This window comes from Pan troglodytes, chromosome 9 (genome assembly GCF_028858775.2).
Source record: "Pan troglodytes isolate AG18354 chromosome 9, NHGRI_mPanTro3-v2.0_pri, whole genome shotgun sequence".
NCBI lineage: Eukaryota > Metazoa > Chordata > Mammalia > Primates > Hominidae > Pan > Pan troglodytes.
The window spans coordinates 77,603,599-77,625,960 of NC_072407.2; the positions used below are offsets into that span (position 1 = coordinate 77,603,599).

The following is a 22,362-nucleotide window of genomic DNA, read 5'->3' on the forward strand; positions in this document are numbered from 1 at the left end:
AAGTGCAGGTGCTTTGATGGATGAGGGATGGAGTGGCTTCCCTCCGGGAATGAAGGTGTGCAGAAAGGGCCACGTGCCTGCGGGCTGGGTTGCAGGGCCTCTGAGGGATGGGCTCAGATGTGGAAGCTATAGGAATGCCTGGGCAAACTGGGCAGAAATACCACAACCTGGGCAGGCTTTGGGAGGTCCCCAGCCAAGCCCTAGGGAGAGGGAGAGGGGCTGCCAGCCCCCTGGCTTGGGCTCAGGGAAGCCATAGTGATTCTTCTCAGGATGGCCTGAACCTCCTGGAATTGTGATAAGCCCCAAAGACAGGATGAGGCTCCAGGAAAATGACTAATATCAGATTTCCTGTCAACCGTGGCAACGAGAGAAGGGGGCTCCCAGTCTATTTAATTAGATTTACCATAATAAAGACGTGGCATTTCTTAAACCTGAGTGCCATGCTGTGATGCATAGACTGAATTACAAATTGTGAGATGGGTGAGGTAAGAGGGGGTGGCCATAGAGATAGTGAAAAGTGGGCAAATTTGCTATTTAGCAGGAAGGCCAGGCAGGTCTTACGGATAGTTTGGAAGCTGAGGGTCGGAGACTGGTACTAAAAAGGATTTCCCGGTTTCTGGCTGAGAACTGGGTCAACCCGAGTGCATTCCCACCCACTTCCTCTAGACCATCCATCCACCCAGCGGCACAGACTCCCGAAAGTGTCGCTCCAGTCCGAGTTGGCTCCTGTCCCTTGTCCACATAGACCGTCTCCCCGCTCCCCCAATATGGCACCAGGTGCCTAGGCCGTGTGGGGCGTCGGCAGGTATCACGGGTGGGGTCCATTGTGTGAGGACTAACATCGCGGCCTTTCCCCAGACCAGCCACCGGGGACTCCAGAGAGGCCTCGGCCCAGCTCCCGGAAAGGGTCTCCCAGCCAGGCCTTCTAGCGGCCCAAAGCGGGTAGGCGGAGCGCAGATACCGGGGCCTCTTTCGCCCACCCTCGCCAGGGCACTGTCCTTCCCACCGGCCCGATCCCGCGTCCCGAGGTCTCGCGGGGCCAGGCTGCACGGGCGGCGGAGCCCGGAGCCCGGAGCCCGGGGCGGGGCCGGAGATGAGCCTGCAGGCGGGGGGCTGTGCGAGTGCGCGGGGCCGGGGGCTGCTGTTTCCGAGCCGAGAGCCCTGGTAGCGGGGCTCTGTGGGCGGAGACGCCCTCCCGAGCCTGGGCATCTTCGGGGTGGGACTCTCGGGTCGGAGTTCCGCCGCCGGCCCATCCAGTTTCAGCGGGTCGCCTTTGCCTCTGGGCCGGGTGGGGAGCCTCCCATTCCAGAGACCCCCCGACTCCCTGCCCCTCGCGGCGTAGGGGCGCCCTTTCTGCGGCGCCGCGGGGCCGTCCTCTCCCCTCCCCGGGCGGCTGCAGCAGGGGCGCGGGAGCCCGCGGACTGCGGGGTTGCGGTCGCCCCTGCTTTGTGAGTTCCCGCAGCTGGGAGGAAGAAGGAGAGGAGGGAGGAGGGAGAGGTGGGGAAGGGGACGCCGCGGGAGACTGGGAAGTGGCTGCCGCAGGGAGGAGCTAGGCCTCGAGTGAAGCCTGCTTGTAAGAAGGACCAGGAGAATCGGGTGCGCCCCCGCCCTCCCTGCCCCACCCCAAGATGGGGACCCAGAGCCCCTCCTCCCGCACTGGGCCTTCTTTCTGGGTAGTGGAGGGCTGGACTGGACTGAGCTGGGAAGGCCTGCAGCTCAGAGGCGCTGCTCTGTGCGTCAGGACCGGCTTGCAAATGAAGATGTTGAGGGGCTGGCTCTGGGCTCATAGCAGAAACTGCCAGATCTAGCGGCCACCCCTCAGTCCTCATCTGCGCCGGCCCTCCCAGCTTTCGACCCGGCCTCACTGTCTCCTGATTGAATCACTCCGGGCACCACAGTTCCCTGGTTCCTCCTTACAGCTCCGGGCCAGCCCCTCTGAACTTTTTCTGGGCGATTCTCTCTGACCTCTTAAGTCCGCAACGCTTGGAATTGGACCCACATCTCTTTCCATTCTGACACTCTCTGAGGGAGCGCAGCGTCCTTCATGTGGGGCTTGTGACCATCCTCCCCCCAGCCCCAGGGCAGCTGACTACCAGGCCCTGTTTCCAGACGTCTCTTCAGAGGTCAAGCCTTGGTAGCCAGTGGCCTGGACATCTGCCCCCGGGTGTCTCGGAGGCCCTCAGGGAAACCTTGTTCTGCTTCTCAGAGATGGCGCCACGGTTCGCTTGGCCTGTGGAAACGTGTGTGTCATGGGACCTGGTGTGTGGGTCAGAGGAAGGACTGGGAGGAGGAGGAAGGTGTCCACATGCGATTTTTTTTTTTGAGACTGAGTCTCGCTCTATCGCCCGGGCTGGAGTGCAGTGGCTAGATCTCAGCTCACTGCAATCTCTGCCTCCCAGGTTCAAGCGATTCTCGTGCCTTAGCCTCCCAAGTAGCTGGGATTACAGGTGCCTGCCACTACACCCAGCTAATTTTGGTATATTTAGTAGAGACAGGGTTTCACCATGTTGGTCAGGCTGCTCTTGATCTCCTGGCCTCAAATAATCCACCCACCTCGGCCTCCCAAAGTCCTGGGATTACAGCCGTGAGCCATCGAGCCCGACCTTCACACGCAATTCTTTAGCCTCAATGTGGCCTTGTCTTATCTTCAGGTTTCTGACTATTGGAGCTCATATGGCAGCAAGCTCTGAGGGCTACTTTTGTGTTGGGCCAAAAAAAGCCAACCTCACTGTGAAGAAACGTCTCTCTCTTTCTCTCTCTGTGTGTGTGTGTTTGTGTGTGTATAGACAAAACCCTAGTGCTCTTGGGAACGGGGTGAGGAGGCAGGCTTGGGGCCAGTTGGATGGGGAAGGCTTGCTTAGAAAACTAGACTATTTGGGTGTCCTCCATACTGTATTTCCTCTGATGATTTTCCTGTAAGAACTGAGCTGAGCTCCTTTGAAAGGGATAGCAGTATTCCTTGGGAGCCAGCTTTGGTGGGGGCAACTGGTGGAGCCTCCACCCTAGCTTCTTGGGGGCTCTGGGCTTTGAAAGGGAGGCTGTAATATGGCCTTGCGGCATCCCGGCTGGACCCATCTTTGACTGAGGCTGAGCCCCAGGCCCGCTGGCAGCTCCCAGCCGTCCTCCCCACAGCCTGGCTGTGGCTGTTCCTCGGCCTGCCAGCCCCACAATCACAGCCCACAGGACGCACCCCCACTCCCTCCCTGATATCCTGGAATTCAGAAAATGGATCACCCCTGCCTCGTCCTAGTTTTCCACCCCAGAGACCTGCCATACCCTTGGTCAAGTCCTCATGCAAACCAGATTCCTTTCATTCAAGGACTTTCAGAGGGAGCGTTACCCAGTCCTCAGCCACACCCATGCCGCCCTGTCTGCCTTGTCTGGACTGCCTAGACTCCATCAGAACTCCACAGCCACTTTCTCTGGAAAGCCTTCCTGGCTGCCCTTGCCAGGTGTTCTCTCTTCACTGGCCTCTCAAAGCCAGGTCTTGACTTGTCCTAGGGCCTCATCCCATACCATGTTTTATTGTCATAATATTCTTTCCCATAGTGACCCCAGTGCTCAGCACTGAGCCTGGCACAAAGTGCATGCTAAGGACAAGCTTGCTGCACGGAGAAATGAATGGGGACTTCAGATATACATACATATATATATATATATATGTATATATATATGTATATATACACACACACACACACATACATACATACACATACACACGCTTTTTTTTTTTTGAGACCGAGTCTCGCTCTGTTGCCCAGGCTGGAGCCAGGCTAGAGTGCAGTGGCACAATCTCGGCTCATTGCAACCTCTGCCTCCCAGGTTCAAGTGATTCTCCTGCCTCAGCCTCCTGAGTAGCTGGGTTTACAGGTGCCTGCCACCGCACCCGGCTAATTTTTTTATTTTTAGTAGAGACAGGGTTTTACCATGTTGGCCGGGCTGGTCTCGAACTCCTGACCTCAGGTGATCCACCCACCTAAGCCTCCCGAAGTGCTGGGATTACAGGCGTGAGCCACTGTGCCTGGCTCTAGGTATATTTTTTAGAAGCTCTCAGTTGAGCTGTCATGGATATTGAATGAGGATTAGCAGGTGTTAGGTTATACAGTGTCCTGAGACTTATGATCAGAGGCCTGGTTTCCTCAAGAAGTTTGACCCCTGGATGAGCTTTAAGGCTGAGCTCTTGGCAAACAACTGTCATCCAGAATTCCCCTGTGCCAGGTGGGTCCCTGCTCCTGTTTCATCTGCAGGCTTCAACTCAGCTACCCAGGGCTCAGCCTGCTGGGATTTGGCACCTCTTGTGAGGCTGTCATGGTATCTGACCCTTGCCTTATCCTGCCCACCTCCGTGATGGGGTCCTGTTTCAATCTAGCATCGCCTACCCACTCCCATCTCATGCTGACAACTCACAGGAACTGGTGCTTCTCAGACCCCTCTGATCCAGATGGGTGAATGCAGAGCCTGACAGGCCCACCTATACACATGTATGCACCCCTGCCCAACAGAGACAGAGAGAAACATTGCTGAGCCAGAGGGACCATTTTTATTAGATTCCAGCAAGACTACTGTACATGTTTCATGCAGATTAAATATGTGTCTTCACTGCCCCTGGGAGGGGAGCACTCTCACTGTCAGCTCCTTCATTGGTGTGTCAAGGGGTGAGTGTCAAGGGGAGCTCTCAATGTATTCCGTATGGGGGGCAGTTGGGATCATGACTCGGGGTAGAGGTGAGACAGTAGGTAGCTGAGGGTCCCTGGGACCTTGAGTCTTCAGAGGTTCAGGGACTGCAGGACCTTGGTCCTTTGCTGGTACTGGCACCAGAGGATCTTGATCCTTCAGAGGCACTGGGACTATAGGAACTTGATTCTTCAGAGGTTCAGGGACTATACGACCTTGATTCTTTGGAGGCTGTAGGACTGTGGGGCCTTGATCCTTAACTAGTACTGGGAGAATGGGGTCTTGATTCTTCACAGACTCGGGGACCACAGGACCTCGATTCTTTACAGGTGCCACAACTGCAGAATCGTGAACCTTTGCATGCTCTGGGACTATAACATCTTGATCCTTGACTGGCCCTGAGACCACTAAACCTTGATTCTTTACAGGCTCAGAGACCATGGAACCTTGATTCTTTATGGGTGCTGTGGCCATGGCACTTTCATCCTTCGGATGCTCTGGGACCATGGGATCTTGATCCTTGATAGGTGCTGAGACCATGGGACCTTCATCCTTGACAGGTGCTGGGACTATGGGACCTTCACCCTTGACAGGTGCTGGGACTATGGGACCTTCATCCTTGACAGGTGCTGAGACCATGGGACCTTGATCCTTGACAGATGCTGAGACCATGGGACCTTCATCCTTGACAGGTGCTGGGACCATAGGAGCTTGATTCTTCACAGGCTCAGGAATCCTAGGACCTTGATCCTTTAGAGACTCTGGTACCACAGAGCCTTGATCCTTAACTTTTGCTGGAACCATAGGACTTTGATTCTTTGGAGGAACTGGGACCGAGGGACCTTGGTCCTTGACTGGTGCTGAGATAACAGGGCTTTCATTCTTTAAAGGCTCAGGGACCGTGTGATCTTGATCCTTGACTGGTAATGGGATCATGGGACCTAGATCCTTTGGAGGCCCTGGGACCACAGAACCTTGCTTCTTCAGAGGCTCTTGCACCATAGGACCTTGACCTTTCAGAAGGCCTGGGACCACAGAACCTTGATCCTTGTCTGGCTCTGTGGCTACAGGACCTTGATTCTTACTTGAATCACTGACGGGTTGAGCCAGGCTCCTGCAAAGGAGAGAGAGGTGATCACTGTGAGAGTAGAGCTCAGGCAGGGACAGGGCAGAGTACAGATTGCCTAATAAGTCTTGGCCTAGTGGAGCCTGGGCCGGGCAGCTCTTGCTGGAGAGCCAGGAGAATATGATTTCTCTGTTCTTAGTACAGAATGTGGGCGGGGGTGAGGGAGGCGGGTGAGGGGAAGGCTCAGGAATCAGTCATTCAATGTGCTTGCCAATTGATTATAACCTGCACGTGGCACAGGGGGTGGCACCCTGGTGACAATGGCAGTACTGTAGCTGGACTCGGAGTCATCCAGTAGGCATCCCAGCAGCCCGTCCACCCCACATTCCATCCAGGTCCCTACTTTTTCTTCTAGGATCGTTGGGCCCATCCTGGGAGCCCCATCTCAGCTGCCCACCAGATGCCCCCACAGGCCAGGGTGCTCTTTTCTTGTTCTCAGGGCCTTCAAAGTTCTTTTGCCTCCCTGACCCCCTTGTTAAGTGCTGGCTGCAAGAAGGGGCAAGGGGTCCACGGCATACCAGGAAAGGAAGCAGTGGGAATGCCCCTCTCTCCCTCTCCTGCAAGGGGAAAAGTATTTTATCACTGACATTGTATAGAATGAGCAGCATATAGTGATAATAAAAAGCAGGCCAGCTATTAGTTTTTTGTTATTTGTTTTTGTAGAGACGGGGCCTCACTATGTCACCTAGGCTGTTCTCCAGCTCCTGACCTCAAGTGATCCTCCCACCTCAGCCTCCTGAATAGCTGGACTACAGGCAGCTTTTAGCTTTATTGCTTTAAATTCTCCATAGACAGTGCGCCCTGTGATTGCATGCACCACTCCCACTACCCCCAACCTTTGCTAGGTGACTCAATGGGACTCTGCTTTCAGGTAGGGATGAGGCCCTGATCCCCTAACTCCATTCCCACTTCTGGCTCTCTCTGCTCTCCTGAGACCTTTGCCCTCACCAACTTCCAGGCTCTTGGGCTTATTTCCCTGTAGCCAAGAGTCCCAGTCTTTCATCAGAATCCTCAGGCACTGTTCCCTCGCCTCACTGTGGCCGTCTGCCTCATCCCCTGGCCCACCCACACTGTGGAGAGCGTGTGACAACACTAACACTCAAAGGCAAGCATTGCCACACTTAGACCCGGCCAGCCTGGAGCCCTCTGGTTTAGAGTGCACACTCCTTCCTTGCAGGCCACGTTGGAAGTCGAGAGAGTGGCATTGCTCAGCAAGCATCACAGGCCCTTGCACGCCTACAACACATCCAGCTTTCCGAATGGCTCCCTTTTATAGCTCATTTCAGCAACAGAGCAGCCCTGTGAAGCACACAGGAAGGATGTTCTTACCCTTACTTGTCTGATGAAGAAAATGAGGTCATGAGAGGACAAGTGATGGGGAAAGTGAGGGAACCCCCACGGACTAGCATCTGGATCCTTTCGCTCCTGGATCCTGTGCTCTTTCCCTTAGTGTGCCTGGCACATAGTAGGTGCTCAATGCAAGGTGACTATTACTATTACTCTATTTATTGGGTATAATGATATTTACTCAGAAATCTATAATGATTAGAGGTCAGCACCTAGAGCACCTTGTACTATGGTATTATTAGGTAGTATTATGGTTGTTTTTCTGTTTACTTAGAAGTAAAATTATGTGTATTTGGACTGCTTTTATTCTTCTGTGTTGTCCTGATGCAGAAGCTTTTTACTGTATTTAGCATCCTGAGCCACCCAGGGACTGGTATTTCTCATCAGAGTCCACACAGCACAGGCAACCTCTCCATCCAGTTCCCCTGGCTGTCCCTGAGCATCACAGTGGAAGGGGCCAGGGCAGCTCTCTGGCTCAGCATGATATGGAACACGGCTGCTCTGGCCAGATGGACACAGCTGGCTGCTATCAGTAGGAACTTAGTGTTTGAGAAGAGAGCCAGGCAAGGCTGTGAGAAGCATGTGGAATCCAAAAGTGGCATGAAAATACCTCCAGTCACTGGTGGCTGGTCAGAGAGGAAAAAGAAAAACCGAATTCAGAACAGAGCCAAGCAGGAAATTGATTAGGTGTATTCTCTTAGATTGTGAAGCGACCTGGGTGGTGTCCTCCCAACAGGGTGAGGAAGCTGAGAAGGGACAAAAGAAAAAAAAGGGAGCTTAACTCCATCTCAGGGGCTTGGGCTGCAGAACCTATCCCAAGGGTAGGACATGGGCCTGGAGTCTCCTGCTGGCCTGGAGGTCACAAAGAAGGCCAGCCCTGCAGCCTGGGCCAGGAAGTACATTTCCTTGGATATCTACAGCATTGGCTCCTGTGCCACCTACCAAATTTCTGTTTAATGGGCTCTTCTGTTTAATGAGCCAGTTGTGAGCTAGCCTCAACTTTGCATGGATACATAACCCCATATTGCTTAGGTTAGAAAACTTTTTTCTTTAGTGGGTATCTTTAATCATGGGAAGGTTATAATTAAGATTAAAATGATGAATTAAATCAAGTCCCCAATATTACTTTTTTAATATTAAGTTTAAGAAAAACCCTGTAATCCCAGCACTTTGGGAGGCCGAGGCGGGCAGATCACTTGTGGTCAGGAGTTCGAGATCAGCCTGGGTAACATGGTGAAACCCCATCTCTACTAAAAATACAAAAATTAGCTGGGTGTGGTGGCAGGTGCCTGTAGTCCCAGCTACTCAGGAGGTTGAGGTGGGAGAATCGTTTTAGCCCAGGAGGTGGAGGTGGCAGTGAGCTGAGATCACACCACTGCACTCTAACCTGGGTGACACAGTGAGACACTGGCTCCAGGAAAAAAAAAAAAAAGAAAGAAAAAAGTTTAGGAAAAATGTGCATAGATTTAGTTCAAAGGTATTTGTAATGTTTAAGATAATTTAGCATATTAGAATGTCTAACAGATTAGCTTTGTAATCCCAATATAAAATGTGTAACGGAATAATTAAATTAGATGTATAACCTAAAGCTGAAAGATATGACAGTTTTACACATTTTTAAACAACAATGGAACTTTTATGACAAGCCAATGGTCACCATATTTTGAATCTTAATTTATTTAAAATTATTCATAATTTAATTTATATTTAGGGTAATTGAATTAAGCTATAACATCCTCCTTAAAAGAGATTGTTACATTTTACTAATTTTATTTTTGTTACTTTTTATTAAGCATTCATCTTTAAAATCCAAGCAGCCTGGACAGTTTTTCTATGCACGAAACTGCACTCAAGGGCACCATGAAATCCTCACTGACACTGACTGGTCCTCACATGGTTCCAGTTGCCTGCCAGTCTCCCATCTGTAAAGTGCCCCACCTCCTCCAGTGAGGCTGGTATGAATGAGGCAAAGCCACCCCCTCAGGGTGGAAGCTGGTTCGTGGCTTGGGGAGCAGAAGCAGGCTGCATTCAGCCCACTCAGGCCACAGGCCAGCTGTCCTTGGGCATGGCCCAACCTGCACAACCAAATCTGGTGCCCTGGGTCAGCAGCACATGTTCTCAAGACAGCATATGCCACGGGCGCCTTCTCCCAGCCTGTGCACCCCGAAAGCACTAACCTCTCAGAAAGTACAATGACCTGCTGGGCTGACCTTGGTTTCTGTGCTGCTTATTGCCTGAAAGGTCTTGGGCAATTGTTTAACCACCGTAGACCTCAGTTTCCCCACCTATCAAGTGGGGATAACGATATAAATGTCAGGGATTATTACAACAGAAAATTTTGCTAGGTGGGCGTCTGGAATAATAATTCTTGATATTTTCAGAGTGCTTGGATAGTGCACAAATAAGTCCACTTCTGTAATAACTGTGATAGCAGTTTACTAAAATGCTCATGCGTCTGTTGCCTTATGTCATTCAACCCTCACAGCAGTCCTGGGGGAACCTCATTTTCCCTGCATCATCCTCTCACGCTGTTTTGCACACTGCCAGCCCGGGCTGTCTGTTTGTTTCTGCTTCACCCACTTTTCTTTGTCAAGGCCCTGCCTGTCCTTGAAGGCTCGGCTCAGCTCCCACCTCCTCCCTGGTCTTCCTGCCTGTGTCTCTCCAGATTAGTTTCGTTTGCATCCCTGCTGCAGCACCGTCTCACAGTCTCTGTCTCCACTTTCTCACATATCCCCACTGCAGGCCAGGCTCCCCTGCTAGACAGAGAGCTCCCTGAAGACAGGGGCCAACCTCCTTGCCTGCAGCCCCAATGCCCAGCACAGTATCTGAAACAAAGAAGGCAAAATGGAAAGTTTTAAAAGTTATTGTTGCTGAAAGCTGGTTCATCCTCTATTCCTTAGCCCCTGCCAGAAACTCAGATTCATCCTTGATACCTCCCTCTCCCTCAAAACCCTCACCCCATCCATCAGGTCCCATTGATTTCAGCTCCTAACATTTATCTCTTGAATATTCCCACTTCTTTCCCTCCCTCCCTTCCCCTACCACCTGCTATGCCATCATCTACCTGGACCACTGTCACAGCCTCCTAACTGCTGTCCCCTGTTCCATGTATTCTTGCTCTCCTCCAACCCATTCTTCATACAGAAATCAGAATGATCTTTTAAGAGAGCAAACCCTATCTTGTCCCTTCTTTGCTCACAACCTTTCAATACCTTCTCCTTGTACCAAGAATAAAGAAGAAAATGTGTTACACAGCCCCACCTAGCTGGCCAATCTACCCACTTCCTTATCCCTTCACCCCTCTCCTTCCTGCCTTTCCTGGCTTTCTGTGCCCAGCATTCTGTTCCTTCAGCACGCCCTGCTCCTTCCCATTTTACAGCTTTTGCACATGCAGCTGTCTGCTCCTGGAATATTCTCTTGTTCCCTCTTCACCTGGCTAGTGTTTACTCAGCTGTCATCTCTCAGCTCACTGAAGCACTGCCCTGGGAAGCCTTCCCTGACCCCATAGTCATGGCCAGCCCCCTGCTACAGGCTCTCCTAGTCCCTGGCACTTGCTTTCCTCTCTTATCTCAGCTAATTCCTTGTATTCTTTTGGATTAATGTTTCTCCCACTAGACTGAAGTGTCCAGAGGGCAGGGACCATGTCAGTTTTGCACATCATTGTATCCTCTGTACCTTAAATGAACAGTACCTGAGCCCAGGTGGGTTCTGACTTAATACTTGAGTGAATGAATAAACAACAGACTGTTCTGTGCCAGGCTCTGTCCTATTTGCAAAACTTAATGTTCCAAGGTTATATGAGACATCTTGTCTTAGACACTTCATTTTCTATCCTTCTTCCTGTTTCCATGGAGACAAGGTAATGCCTCCTGAGTGCACACACACTGACATTGGATCCATACTTTCCAGAGTCTAGCAGCAGGATTACTGAGCCCTGTCCTCCACTGGATGGTGAAAGGACTTCACTCCCTCCCACCGATTCCTGCCCTTGCACACAATTCCAGTCCTATAGTCCATCCACATGGTTTTTTTCTTCCCAGATTGTCTCCTGTTGCACCATCAAAGCAGCCAACAGCTGTGGCAATGCTCCTGGCATAGGGCATAATTCAGAAAGTGGGGAGCCTATGGACCCTGTCCTTGAATCTCCTGCCTTCCAGGGAAAGTGTGGGAGTGTGGGGCAGTGTGGAAAAGCCTTGAGGAAGAAAGAAACTGAGCAATAACTATGGGCCAGGCTTGGTGCCAGACGTTTTAAGATATATTATTTCTCATGATGTAAAAAGCAACCTGCTAAAGAGATGGTGCATTGACTGGGCTTGAGGCCCGAAGAGCTGGGTTTGAATGTGAATTCAACCCCTTCCTAGCCATAGGATGGCATTGGGGCACACATCTCCAGGCCTCAGTTTCCTTATCTATAAAAGGAAGATTAGAAGGTCCACCTTCTAGGGAGGATTAGCTTATGTGAATGCTCATGGCATGGCCCCTGGAATACAAGTGATGTTTAGCAAATGTTAATTCCAAAGGGGGGCTTGCTGATCTGGTCCATTTGTCTTGCTCCACAGATGGAAACTTGACCCAGAATGGACAAGTGATTCTCCAGGTCCAGGACTAAAACATGGGCCTGTCAACATCTCAGCAGGCAGGTGGAAGAGATGGAGCAAACTCACTTGGAGCAAAGATGGGCAGGAGGAGAACAGTGAAGCCCAGGCCAATGGCACCACAGGGCCCCTGGCAGAACATGGACAGAGACAGTGTGATTCTAGGGCTCTGTTCCCTTGCTGCTGCCTCCATGGGCCCCGTACATGTGCTCATGATTCTTAGACACAAACAAAGCTCCCAACACAGTGATGGAAATGCAGCTGCCAAGGGGGATTGCCAAGGAAACCATCTTTGAAAGGCTCATTATTCTTATGAAGAATCTGCAGGAGACAGGAGTTCTCAAAACAACTCTCGCTCCGCCTCTATCCTCAACCGGACTCTGTGGGAGTGTCTCTTTTAGTAATTATCCTGTTGTTTGGTAATTATCTGCCTCTCCTGCTAGCCTGTGGGACTGTGTTTTCTTCATCTTTGCATCATGAGTATCTAGCACAGGGTCTGGCTCATTGTAGTACCTGGCAGATATTGGTGGGAAAAACACATGGCTGGTGTAGCTTCTTCTCTTTATTCACTTTTAATTTTTTTCTCTTTTATCCATTCACTGAACAAATCTACTGAGACCCTGCTCTGTGTCAGGCCCTCACTGGGGACACAGAAGTGAATGAGAGCCAAGCCCTGACTTGGGGGAAGGAGCTCCTAGAGTGAGGCAGGAGACAGACCTGTAAACACACACCACAAACATGACGCCACCACCTGGGTACAGGCACCACCTCCAAGCTGGGCCCTAAGCCTTATCGGCCTGTGTCTCTTCAAACCAGAGAGGCTCAAAGATCTTATTAGGGGCCAAGCTGTCACTTTGTTGGAGAAGTCTTCCCTCTCTATTCCATAAAAGCAAAACTCCAGAAGCCAAATCAAAGGTGCCCAGGGCTGGAAGGATAGACTGCTGGGCCGTGGGTCTCCTGAGCCTCTGCTGCAATCTCCCTGGCAGGTGGCTGCCCAGCCACTGCTCGCACTGCCTGGGGTGGGCTGCACATGCCCGGTGAGGCAGCCTCCTCCTCAGTGGCCACTGGTTAGACCTGAGCAGAAGCTTGCATTGCAGTCAGCTCCACTCCTTCCTATCTCTGCACTGATCCCTGTTTTGCACTCCAGGGCCACCCTTTTAGTGAATGCCCTGCTGGCTGCCCCAGGACAGTCTTTCAGGTATTTGAAGGGGGCAGCAATTGGGTCTGTATCCCTGGCTTCTCCAAGTAACACAAGCCCCACAACAGTTCAGACTTGGTTCCCAGAGCCCTCACATTCCAACTGCCCTCCTTACAATGTGTCTCAGTTGGCTCTGTCCCTTGGACAGTGTCACTCCAGAACTAAAGGCCACATTGTAGGTTGGTCTCCACACAGGACACACCTCCTCTGCCCTGGAGTCTGTACCTCCAATGATCAGCCCAAGCAGCTCTAGCTTTATCAGTGCTGGCTGCCCAAACACCACCCCTCGCCATCCACTTAGCAACCTCTACTCCGTAACTGAAGAATCTTCCTCAGTGAAAAAACCTCTGAGCCTCTACTTCCTTTTTCTGTGTTCCCACAGTGCCCCCACCCCCACCCCCACCTTGGCAGCAGCCCCTATCAGATCAGCTTCAATAGTTTTGTATCTGCCTCTCTAGACTGGGCACTTTCAGGCCAGGGACCATGCCTGCTTCATCTCTCTTTCCCTCTCTCCCTCCCCTCCTCTCCTCTCTCTCTTCCCTGCCTCTTGCCTCCTTCTGTACTTCCACAAACATTTACTAAATGCCTACTATGTGCCAGGCCATAGGGATCACTAGCATAGGGCTGGCACATGGTAGGAGGCCTACTTTCTCAATGAGGAGTTTTAAAATAGCTCATACAAGATCAAATTCTAACAACCGCATTTACATGACATGAAAATGTTTTCCTATTTTTAACTTAGCACCTTTTTTGGCCCTCCAAATGATAACATCTCTTTAAGGTTTCTGAGATAACTTTACATACAAGGCATTTGATTCTCACAACAATGGTGTCAGCCAGGCAGAGAGAAAGCCCTCTCCTCACCTTCCAGAAGCGAAAACGCGGTGCAGAAAGCGGAAGTAAGTTGCCCAAAGTCACATAGTGAGTTCGGGCAAAGTCAGGACCTTAATGGAGGAGCTCTTTCCTCTCTATAGTATCCCTCCTGGTGGAATATACAGATACAGAGATTCCAAATTTGTCTGTAGATGCCTGGACTGGGCTCGGCTTGAGATGACTCTGACTGGCTCTGGCTGGAGCCAATGACTTCTGCAGGTTCCAGCTCAGAGCTCCCAACTGCATCTCCTTAGAGAGTTGCCCCTCTGGGCCCAGGCCCCCAACAACCTGGCTGGCTACTCCCACTGCACAGCCCCCCCTACCCACCAGGTTTACTTCCTAGCATTCAGCCGACCCTGAAAAAGAAGACCTTAGCCCCAGAAAGCAGTGGCATCCTGCCTAAGAGTGCCCATCCACATTCACACCTGGAAGCCCTACCTGTGCAGCTGCCAATCAGTCTACCAGCCCAGGGCAACACTGAGTCCGCCAGATGTGGCTCATCACACAGAAACATCAGCTAGGACCACAGTTAGGAGAAATGCTGCCTCCACAAGACTTAATTCTGGGTCAGGGGTGGAGGGAGTGAACTGTGTAGATCAAACTCAGCATCTCTGACCTTCTTGTGACTCATTTTCCATAGACGAGAGTATGGAGAGTCATTGAACGTTTCAGAGCAAGCGAGGGACAGAGGAGGAGGCTGCTGTTTCAGGGGATGCACATCTCTGCAACAGGAATCCTACAGATAGTCCCAAGTGCTGGACAAGGAATGGGTTTTAGGGTCACCCAAACCTGGGTTCACATCCTGGCTCACCACTTACAAGTTGTGTGACTTTGTTCCTTAATCACTGAGTTCCGATTTGTTTATCTGTAAATGGGAGTGACACCTGCAGACTCTAACCTTACTGTGAGGATTAAATGAGACGAAGTGTGTAAAGGCCAAGTAAAGGTTCATTCCCTCCCCCTAGGCTGTGGCAACTCTGCATTTTACAAAAGTCGAATCAAGATCTGGGGCCAGCCCCTAGTTCAGGTCTTTCCCTGCCACTCTGGGTTCCCTCCAGGCAGACATGTTCTTCTGAAATACAGGGAAATGGTTGCACTTAGGTGGGTAAGTGGCTAGGTGGTTATGTTTTCTTTGTGGTTATTTACCTATTTATTTTTGCCATTGTTAAATACTTTTTCTAGATTTGGCCTGCTAAGGAGAACTAAATAAATTTCCAATTGTATGAGAAATATTTTTAAAGGCATTCTCGATTGTTTTAGCACCAAGAAGGCAAAGTCAAAGGCACAGTAGATTGTCCCAGTGGGCTGCCAGGAATCTAATAATTCTGCTAATGACCCTTTTTAAAATGTAAAGTGTTGGACTAAGGCAGCGCTCAATTCTTGTCTAACACTATGCTCCTGGGAACTTGCAAATCATCATTGTCTTCCCCCAACCCCCATCTAAAGCAAAGGATCGGATCTTGAGCAATTAATCAAAATTGGTTTCCTGCATCCAGAGGGGATCACTCCAAATGAATGTGGAATTGCAGAGATGGATCTGCACCAGCTGATTTATAGGGTGTGCTTAGAGAGCAGGGGCCAGATGAAAGGCTGGGGGACGGGAAGAGGCAGCAAGAGCCAACACTAGATGGCGTTAATCTCAGGCCATTGTGTGGCAGGAGTGGATTCACCTTGTGTAGCTCCAGCTGCCATACTGTTAGGGACCAGGGGCAGTAATTAACTGGGAAGCTGTGGTCAGCAAAACTACCCATAACATGAGCTATTGGCGAGGGCATTGCACATTCCAGTTTGCAGAGGACTTTTGCATGCCTCCCCATGGGGCCCTCACCGCAGGCCTGGGAATCAGGTATCCCTTGCTTTCAGAGCTCTTGCCACCTGCTATCCTGAACTCTGGAAACAAACAGGTCGAAATAAATAAAATTATCCCTTGCTGGCCAAATTCTTGCTTCCTGAATTGGGAACCAAATATATTCGAAGAGTGATGGATATTTGTATTATTGTTATCTATTGGAGGCTTAAAGAAATTAAGAGACTCAGTTAAGGTCACACAGCTAGTAAATAGTAGAGCTTGGATTTAGAACCAGCCTGTTGGTTATAATCCTTGCTTGGAATTAGACATGCCTGTGAAATGTGTGGTGGTGGGGAGGGTCCTGTCACCCTAGAGTTAGGAGCCCTGAACTGAGCAGGGAGTGAGATTGGCCAACCTCTTAGATTACCCTGTAACCAAGGGCCCATGATTTTATGCAATCAAGACTGTTTAGAAAAAGTGGCTATCTAAAGTACAGAGGTATGCAGGCCTGAACAGAGGCCAGCCAGTATAAAACCAGCCATTGACTGCTCTCTGGTCTGCAGTTGCTGTGACCTCTCACAAAACTGCCCCTTTCATGGGAGCAGAGACAGTTAATAGTCAGAGAAGAGCCTTGTGGAAGCACCATGGTGAATGTGGAGGCAGACAGTGAATCTCATCATTCATTCACTCACTCATTTTTCATTCAATGAGCACTTTAGAAGACACTGTCTATGGTAGGCTTTGGGCCAGAAGCTAGGGCTACAAAGGTGAACAGAGATCTGGCCCTTGCCCTGGGGGAGCACGGTCTGGTAAGGGGGATACACACATGAGCGGATGACACAGTACATGTGGCAAGTTCCATCATGAAGACACACAGGGAGCAGCTTACCCAGCTTGGGAGGTGCGGGAAAGGCTTCCTGGAGCTGTCCCCTGAGCGGAGTCTTGAAGGATGAGTTAGCCAGGTGGAGAAGCAGGAGAAGGGCATTCCAGGCAGGTGGACAGCAAGGGTAAAGGCATGGAGGTGAGAAGCAGCATGGTGCACCGAGGGAACAAGAAGCTTCTGCGCCACGAGGAGCCCACGGATGGTTTAAAGCACAGGGTGACATGGTCAGATTTGCATAAAGATCCCTCTAGCAGCTTAAACCAGTAGCAAGCAGTGGCAGTAACTTTTAAAGCTCAGCATCTGAAGCTCTCTTGGCCCCAGATAAGAGTTCTGGGGCCATCTGTCGAGATCACTATATACAATGCCAGGTTAACAAGTAATTGAGGCCCATTACATGAGGACAAGGGACAGAAATTTAAGCTCAATTCCACTGGCTGAAATAAAATGCTCAAAATGGCAGTCTCAGATCCAATACTCATATACTGCAGATAATAATGGATACCAGTTTTATCTTGGTACCTCCAGGACTGAGTATATTTCTTGTGAATGAAGAATCTGCTGGACAATTCTGCATTTAGTAACCTACATTGCAGTCACCCAGGCAAGCTAGTATCAGAAGGAGAAAAACTGTATATTGGCTGTGATAATTGGTCAGTACAGCCAGGACGTCTGAGCCAGATGTATACAGATCTGACCCCATTCTTATTTTCCCTCAGTTTGTATCCGGGTCCCAAGATTTAAAGAGGGTACTAGGCAAGCTTGCTGGAGGACCTGGAATGGCCCAGCCAGAGTGTGGCACTGTGGGGTATGGGCTTAGTTTTTATTGGGGGGTCCCACTTGTCTGAAACCTGATTCTTTTCAGGCCAGCTGAGCCTCCTTCAGGTGAGAGGGATAGACAGCAGGCTATGGAGCTGGAAGCCTGGATTCCAGTACTTTCTCCATCTTCTAAGCCTGACCAAGCTGGCAGGTGTCCCCTCCTCTTTGAGCTTCCCTTTCTCCTCTGTTACATGGGGCCAACAACTGCCCCATAACATTGGGAGGGTTCAGTGGAATGGCACAGAAAGAAACGCTTCATAAGCAACGCATACATATAAATTGTTAGAATATTACCATTTAGGTCTGTGGACTCAAGGTAATTCAATAGCTGTAATTCTTTAAAAGCAATCTTCTTAAGAATGTTTGCCTCAATCAACTTCGTGTATTACTAACAGCTAAGTATGTATCTGTCAGAAAGTGGACAAGTACTTTCAAGTACTCTAAAGGGAGGGGAAGGGCGTGAAGTGACATGTTTAGTGTCCTCCAGGGGTTCCCTACAGCCCTCATGTCATTTCATCCTCATTCTGCTCCTCTGAGGGGGGGTATTAGTGTCCCCATTTTCAGAGGAGGACACTAATGCTCCAGGAGGTTAGTGAGAGACACAGCGTTGCACAGCAGCACTGGTTTCCACTCACAAATTTTGTAAATGCCTAAGTGCACTGTCCATGTTAACCAGTATTCATAGGGTAAATAACACAATACATAATGGTGTTAATTCTAGTTCTCCCTGTTGTAGGAATTCTAGGATGGTCTAGGTGTTATGAGGATATATGCATCAAATGGCAGTGGGGTGGAAGTAGGGGTTGAAACACATGCCCGGTTCTGTGAGAGTGGAGTTTGGGCTCCCTTTGTTTGAAACAGCTGTCTTTCCTGTTCCAGTGGCCTTGGCTGCCCTAGCCGCTTTCCTAACCCTGCTGGTCTCAGGTGGTGCTAGGGGTGGAGCCTTGCTTTAACGCAGATGGTCCACAGGTTATATCCTGAAAGAAACTTCTGTACCTATGGTCCTGAAAATGTGAACTGCTTTGAGACATTTTAGCAGTAAAAGGAACCTTAAACCACAGTGACACACTAAAGGAGTCCATAGCCTTTGTGAAATGGGACTTGACGCTCCTCAAATCTATGAGAAATGAGAAGCAGGTTGTAAATTCTTAAACCCTAGTGAAACAAAAGAGGGAAGAATTTCATGAAGAACACACAAACTCTAAGGAAGAATTGAAATACATTTATAGCTAACTTAGCAACAATGACCTATTTTGAAAATAGGGGGCTGGTTTGAATTTTGTTTGTTTGCTGTTTCAGGGAGGTAATGTGAGTGATGGGTTATAGATTTGCCTCCTGGGGCTCTGGGCAGCAGAGGGGAGCATGGTGGGAACCACAGGCGGAAGAGCCTCTGGGAGAGCCCTGACCACGTGGGCAGCACTGACAAAGCTGGCAAGGCCCCTCCCTTCCTGCCTTCTCCATTGCCCAACGCTTGCCCTTTCTCTGACTCTGAGTGTGTCTCACCTTCTCGCACTCTCTTAGGTTACTCTAGCTGTCTTCATATGTGTGCTTTCCCGTGTCTTTTTCTCTCTGTGCCGCTATTTCTACCTCTCTACTTCTCGCTTGTCTATCTTACCACCTCTCTGAATCCCCGTTTTGTCTCTCTCCCTTAACTCGTCAAAAGAGAGCTTAATAATATGCTTTTATGTATTTGTTTTATTTCTTGAGCAGCTTTTGTGTTTTCTGCCTCATACAAAAGTAGACAGGTGGGTGGGATGTTTTCTATTCATCTGGAAAACAAATACATACGGCTTTTCATTTATACCACCCTTGATTGATTTCTACCCCTGCCTCCCCCAAAACTCAGCAATCAGGTCCAGCAATAAAAGTCCACCCTAGGGCTCCTAGCTTAGAGCAAGAGAGGATCTGTGGTGTCGCCTGACGCATAAGCAAGCAAGAGAAGCATGACAGGGGAGCATGCAGGGTGTAGGTACTATCTGGGCATATGGAAATGGAGATCCCAGTTAGCAACCGCCCACTCACGTGCACCAGGCCTCTCCACCACCGAGCTCTGCCACTCTCCAGCCTGTGCCATGACCCTCCCAAGGGAGCTATCCCCCCAGAACTGAAGTTCACCTGGTGTTTGATGGCCCCCCTCCGACCTTTGCTTGGGCAGACCCCTCTATCTGGCATGCCTTGGCCACCCCCGCCGGCTCTGTTCACCTGGTCAACACCTACCCATCGCTGAAGTCCTCCCTGATCCATGGAACCAGCTAGAATGGCCTCCTCCTTCGTGCCCCACTGTGATCAGAGGCGGGGTCTCAGTCATCCTGGTTTCCCTAGTGCCCAGCACAGTGCCTGGCACATAATAGGTATTCAATCAACATATGTTGGAAAAATGAAGAGTATAAAATCTTTTGTCTTCCACTTTACCAGAAGGATAACAAAGTGGGCAAACTTGGTCCTAGCTTTCAGGTTCCCACCCAGCCCCATAATTTTCCATTTCTAGACTTGCTCCCTGCAGTGGCCTTGCCCTTACATATCCACACCCCAGCTGCTTTCCAGGGCTCCCTCTGCCACAAAGCCTTCTGCGACTCCCCAGCCCTAGTTGGAAGAAGCCTGTCCTTCATCTGAGTTCCCAACTACCTGATCTGTTGGTGGCCTGTCTGGTGGCTGTTTCAGCACCCCCACATAAGGCACACACACGACTGTCACCCCCACAACCCACAGTGAGCCAGCCCCCTATGGGTGGAACATCCACAGTGACCATAGATTAACTGAGCAAGTGAAGGCATCTCTGCCATCCCTTGGGAGGAGAAAAAGCCAGAAATGACAGTCCTGCCAGTCGACAGGAAGGAGGCAGAGAGTCAGAGCCCAGCCTCCCAGTGTGGCAAGGTGGTGCTCGGTGCAGGCGGTCGCTCTTCCCGGCAACATTGGATCAAAATGTTACACTACCTTTTTGGCCAGTGCGTCTCCCGGTCCATCTTCGCTTTCCCAAAACTTAGCTCTGACTGCTTGCCAATAGTATCTGAGAGGCAATCTAAAAGAATCAAGCTGCATTATGGAGAGCCCCAGGAAGACTGCAGGGCACAGCTCATCTTGCAGAGAATGGCTCAAGTGCAAAAGGTTCATTCCTTCACCTACTCAGGTGGGCCTCACCAAGGAAATAAGATCAAGAAAGTGGTGTTCGTCTTTAGCATTTATTTATAATTGGAAAAACTGTTTGTTTGTTTGTTTTTCTGAGCAAGCACAGACCACAAGCACGTCACAATCAATTGGCTATACATGAATATTTTTGTCATTCTCTTACAGCAGGAATGAAATAGCACCAAGAGAGGTGTGCGCTACATGTTACATAGACAATCTGTGGTATGCAACAAAACCCAGGCCACAAAATCGTAATTAGACACTTCCTGTCTGCCTCAGAGAGGCAAAGAAAGCTATGTGGACCGAATGGGAGCACAGACAGGACAGATTGCTGAGGGAAGCCAATGCGCAGCTCTTGGGGCTGCTTTTGCAGGCAGGGAAACAGCGGGAAAGCTTCAGTCCCAGCTCCCTCGCCAGGGAAGGATGGGGAACCACAGGGAAATGTACAGAGGCCAGTGGGACAAGCTTTGGAAGCTTGGTCACCTTCAGGAAGGCAACACCCAAACACTGCTTGTGGAACCAAAATCAGTTTCATTCAGTACGTTTGGGATATAGAATGAGACTGGCTGAGTTTTATTTGTAAACAGTAGAAATCAAAGGAAGTCTCTTGCCAGTAAAGTGACACATTCAAGAGTCAAAGTGAACTACAAACAGGGTTTTCTCAGTGGGTGTGTTAAGCAGAAGGGGATACTGACAGGTTGAAAAAGACATGCTACAGGTCCTCTAAAGCCTTGGGTGAGGGTAGGAAGTTGGTCCCTGGGGCAGTGAGTGGGGGCGGGGGGTGGGGAAGCCTGTGGGACCCTTATGGCAAACTGCGATTTGGGCAACACCAACTTGACTTGGTCATAGGGATCAAGTCATGTGCACCCTCTGGTTGTGTGGCCGTGGAGAGAGATTTCTTTATACTGCCCACCATGCCTAGCACAGTGCCTGGCACACGGGCTTCTAGCAAGGGAATGCTAAATAAATGATCCCCTGTGCATTGTAAACTCTGATTTATTTGATCTGCAAAAATAAATGATTATTCTATGGAGAAATCCAAATTGTGGCTAGCATCAACATGTCTGACCAATGCCAAATCTTGAGAGACTGAACATACATTGGCAAATCCTCTGGATACAATTAAGATCATGTTGCTAGAGCTTTCTGCTAAATGTTAAGATTAGCTGGCAAAGAGTTGGAATCAGTGCCGGGATCCACTCTAGTCATTTCCTGATAGCTTTCAAAATCTGTGACTCATAAACATGGAGACCCACCAGCATTTTCTACCTTCCTTCATACTTCACCTTCCTCACAGTTTCAAACCCTGAGATAGAAAGGAAGGTCGCAGTGGGCCTGATCAACAACTTTGTTTCTGATATTCCTGTTCTGTTAATAATTATGGCTCATGTAGCACATGCCGAATTAATTTGCAAAAGACTTCTCACTCAGCCCCAAGGTGACAACCAAAATGATGTAAGCAGAGACTTTGCTGCCTGAATGGTTGGAGTAAGAGAGAGTTCGTGGAGGCTCCACTTCCTCCAAACCAGAAGGACCTAAAGGGACTTTGAGGTAAGGAACTGTGAGACCCTCACTCTTCACCCCTTTCATTGTAAAAGAAGAGCAAGCCTGCGCCGGGGCTTGACCCCGGACGGCAGCCCACTGTGTCAGAATGCCGGGGACAAGAGGATTTTAAGGACAGGAGATACAGAGTGTGCTGAGCAATATACACGTCACATTGGCAAATATTATTTTTCTGGTAATTATTTTGCGTTCCCTCACAAGCACTGGGGTTTTTTTTTCACAACAACTCCCTGACTAATTCCTACAACACAACTCTAGCACAGCGAAGGTGGCACTTGCCACCCTTGGGGGCTTTGGCCACACACACACATGACACAGAATATACTGAGAGCTGCTTTTATATATTAATGAGGTCAAAGCTGCTTGCTAATT

The 22,362-nt window shown here is 50.0% G+C and overlaps 1 protein-coding gene across 4 annotated transcripts in view; it reads right to left on the minus strand.

Moving 5' to 3' along the window:
* Nucleotides 1–4,521: 4,521 nt before the first annotated feature.
* Nucleotides 4,522–22,362, minus strand: part of MAP6 (microtubule associated protein 6) — an 83,996-nt gene continuing 66,155 nt past the window's right edge. The window contains exons 4-7 of one of the 4 annotated variants that reach the window (XR_002938513.3): nt 20,236–20,320; nt 19,519–19,638; nt 16,492–16,662; nt 5,704–5,788 (exon numbers count right to left, since the gene is read on the minus strand). Coding sequence is in view for 2 of the 4 variants with exons in the window: in XM_508647.9 (XP_508647.1) it covers nt 4,663–5,788 (1,126 nt within the window). In the remaining 2 variants the exon portion in view is untranslated. Of the gene's footprint in view, nt 5,789–16,491; nt 19,639–20,235; nt 20,321–22,362 lie in introns of all 4 variants that reach the window. The other 3 variants (XR_010147616.1, XM_508647.9, XM_016921635.4) reach the window with 3 other exon arrangements.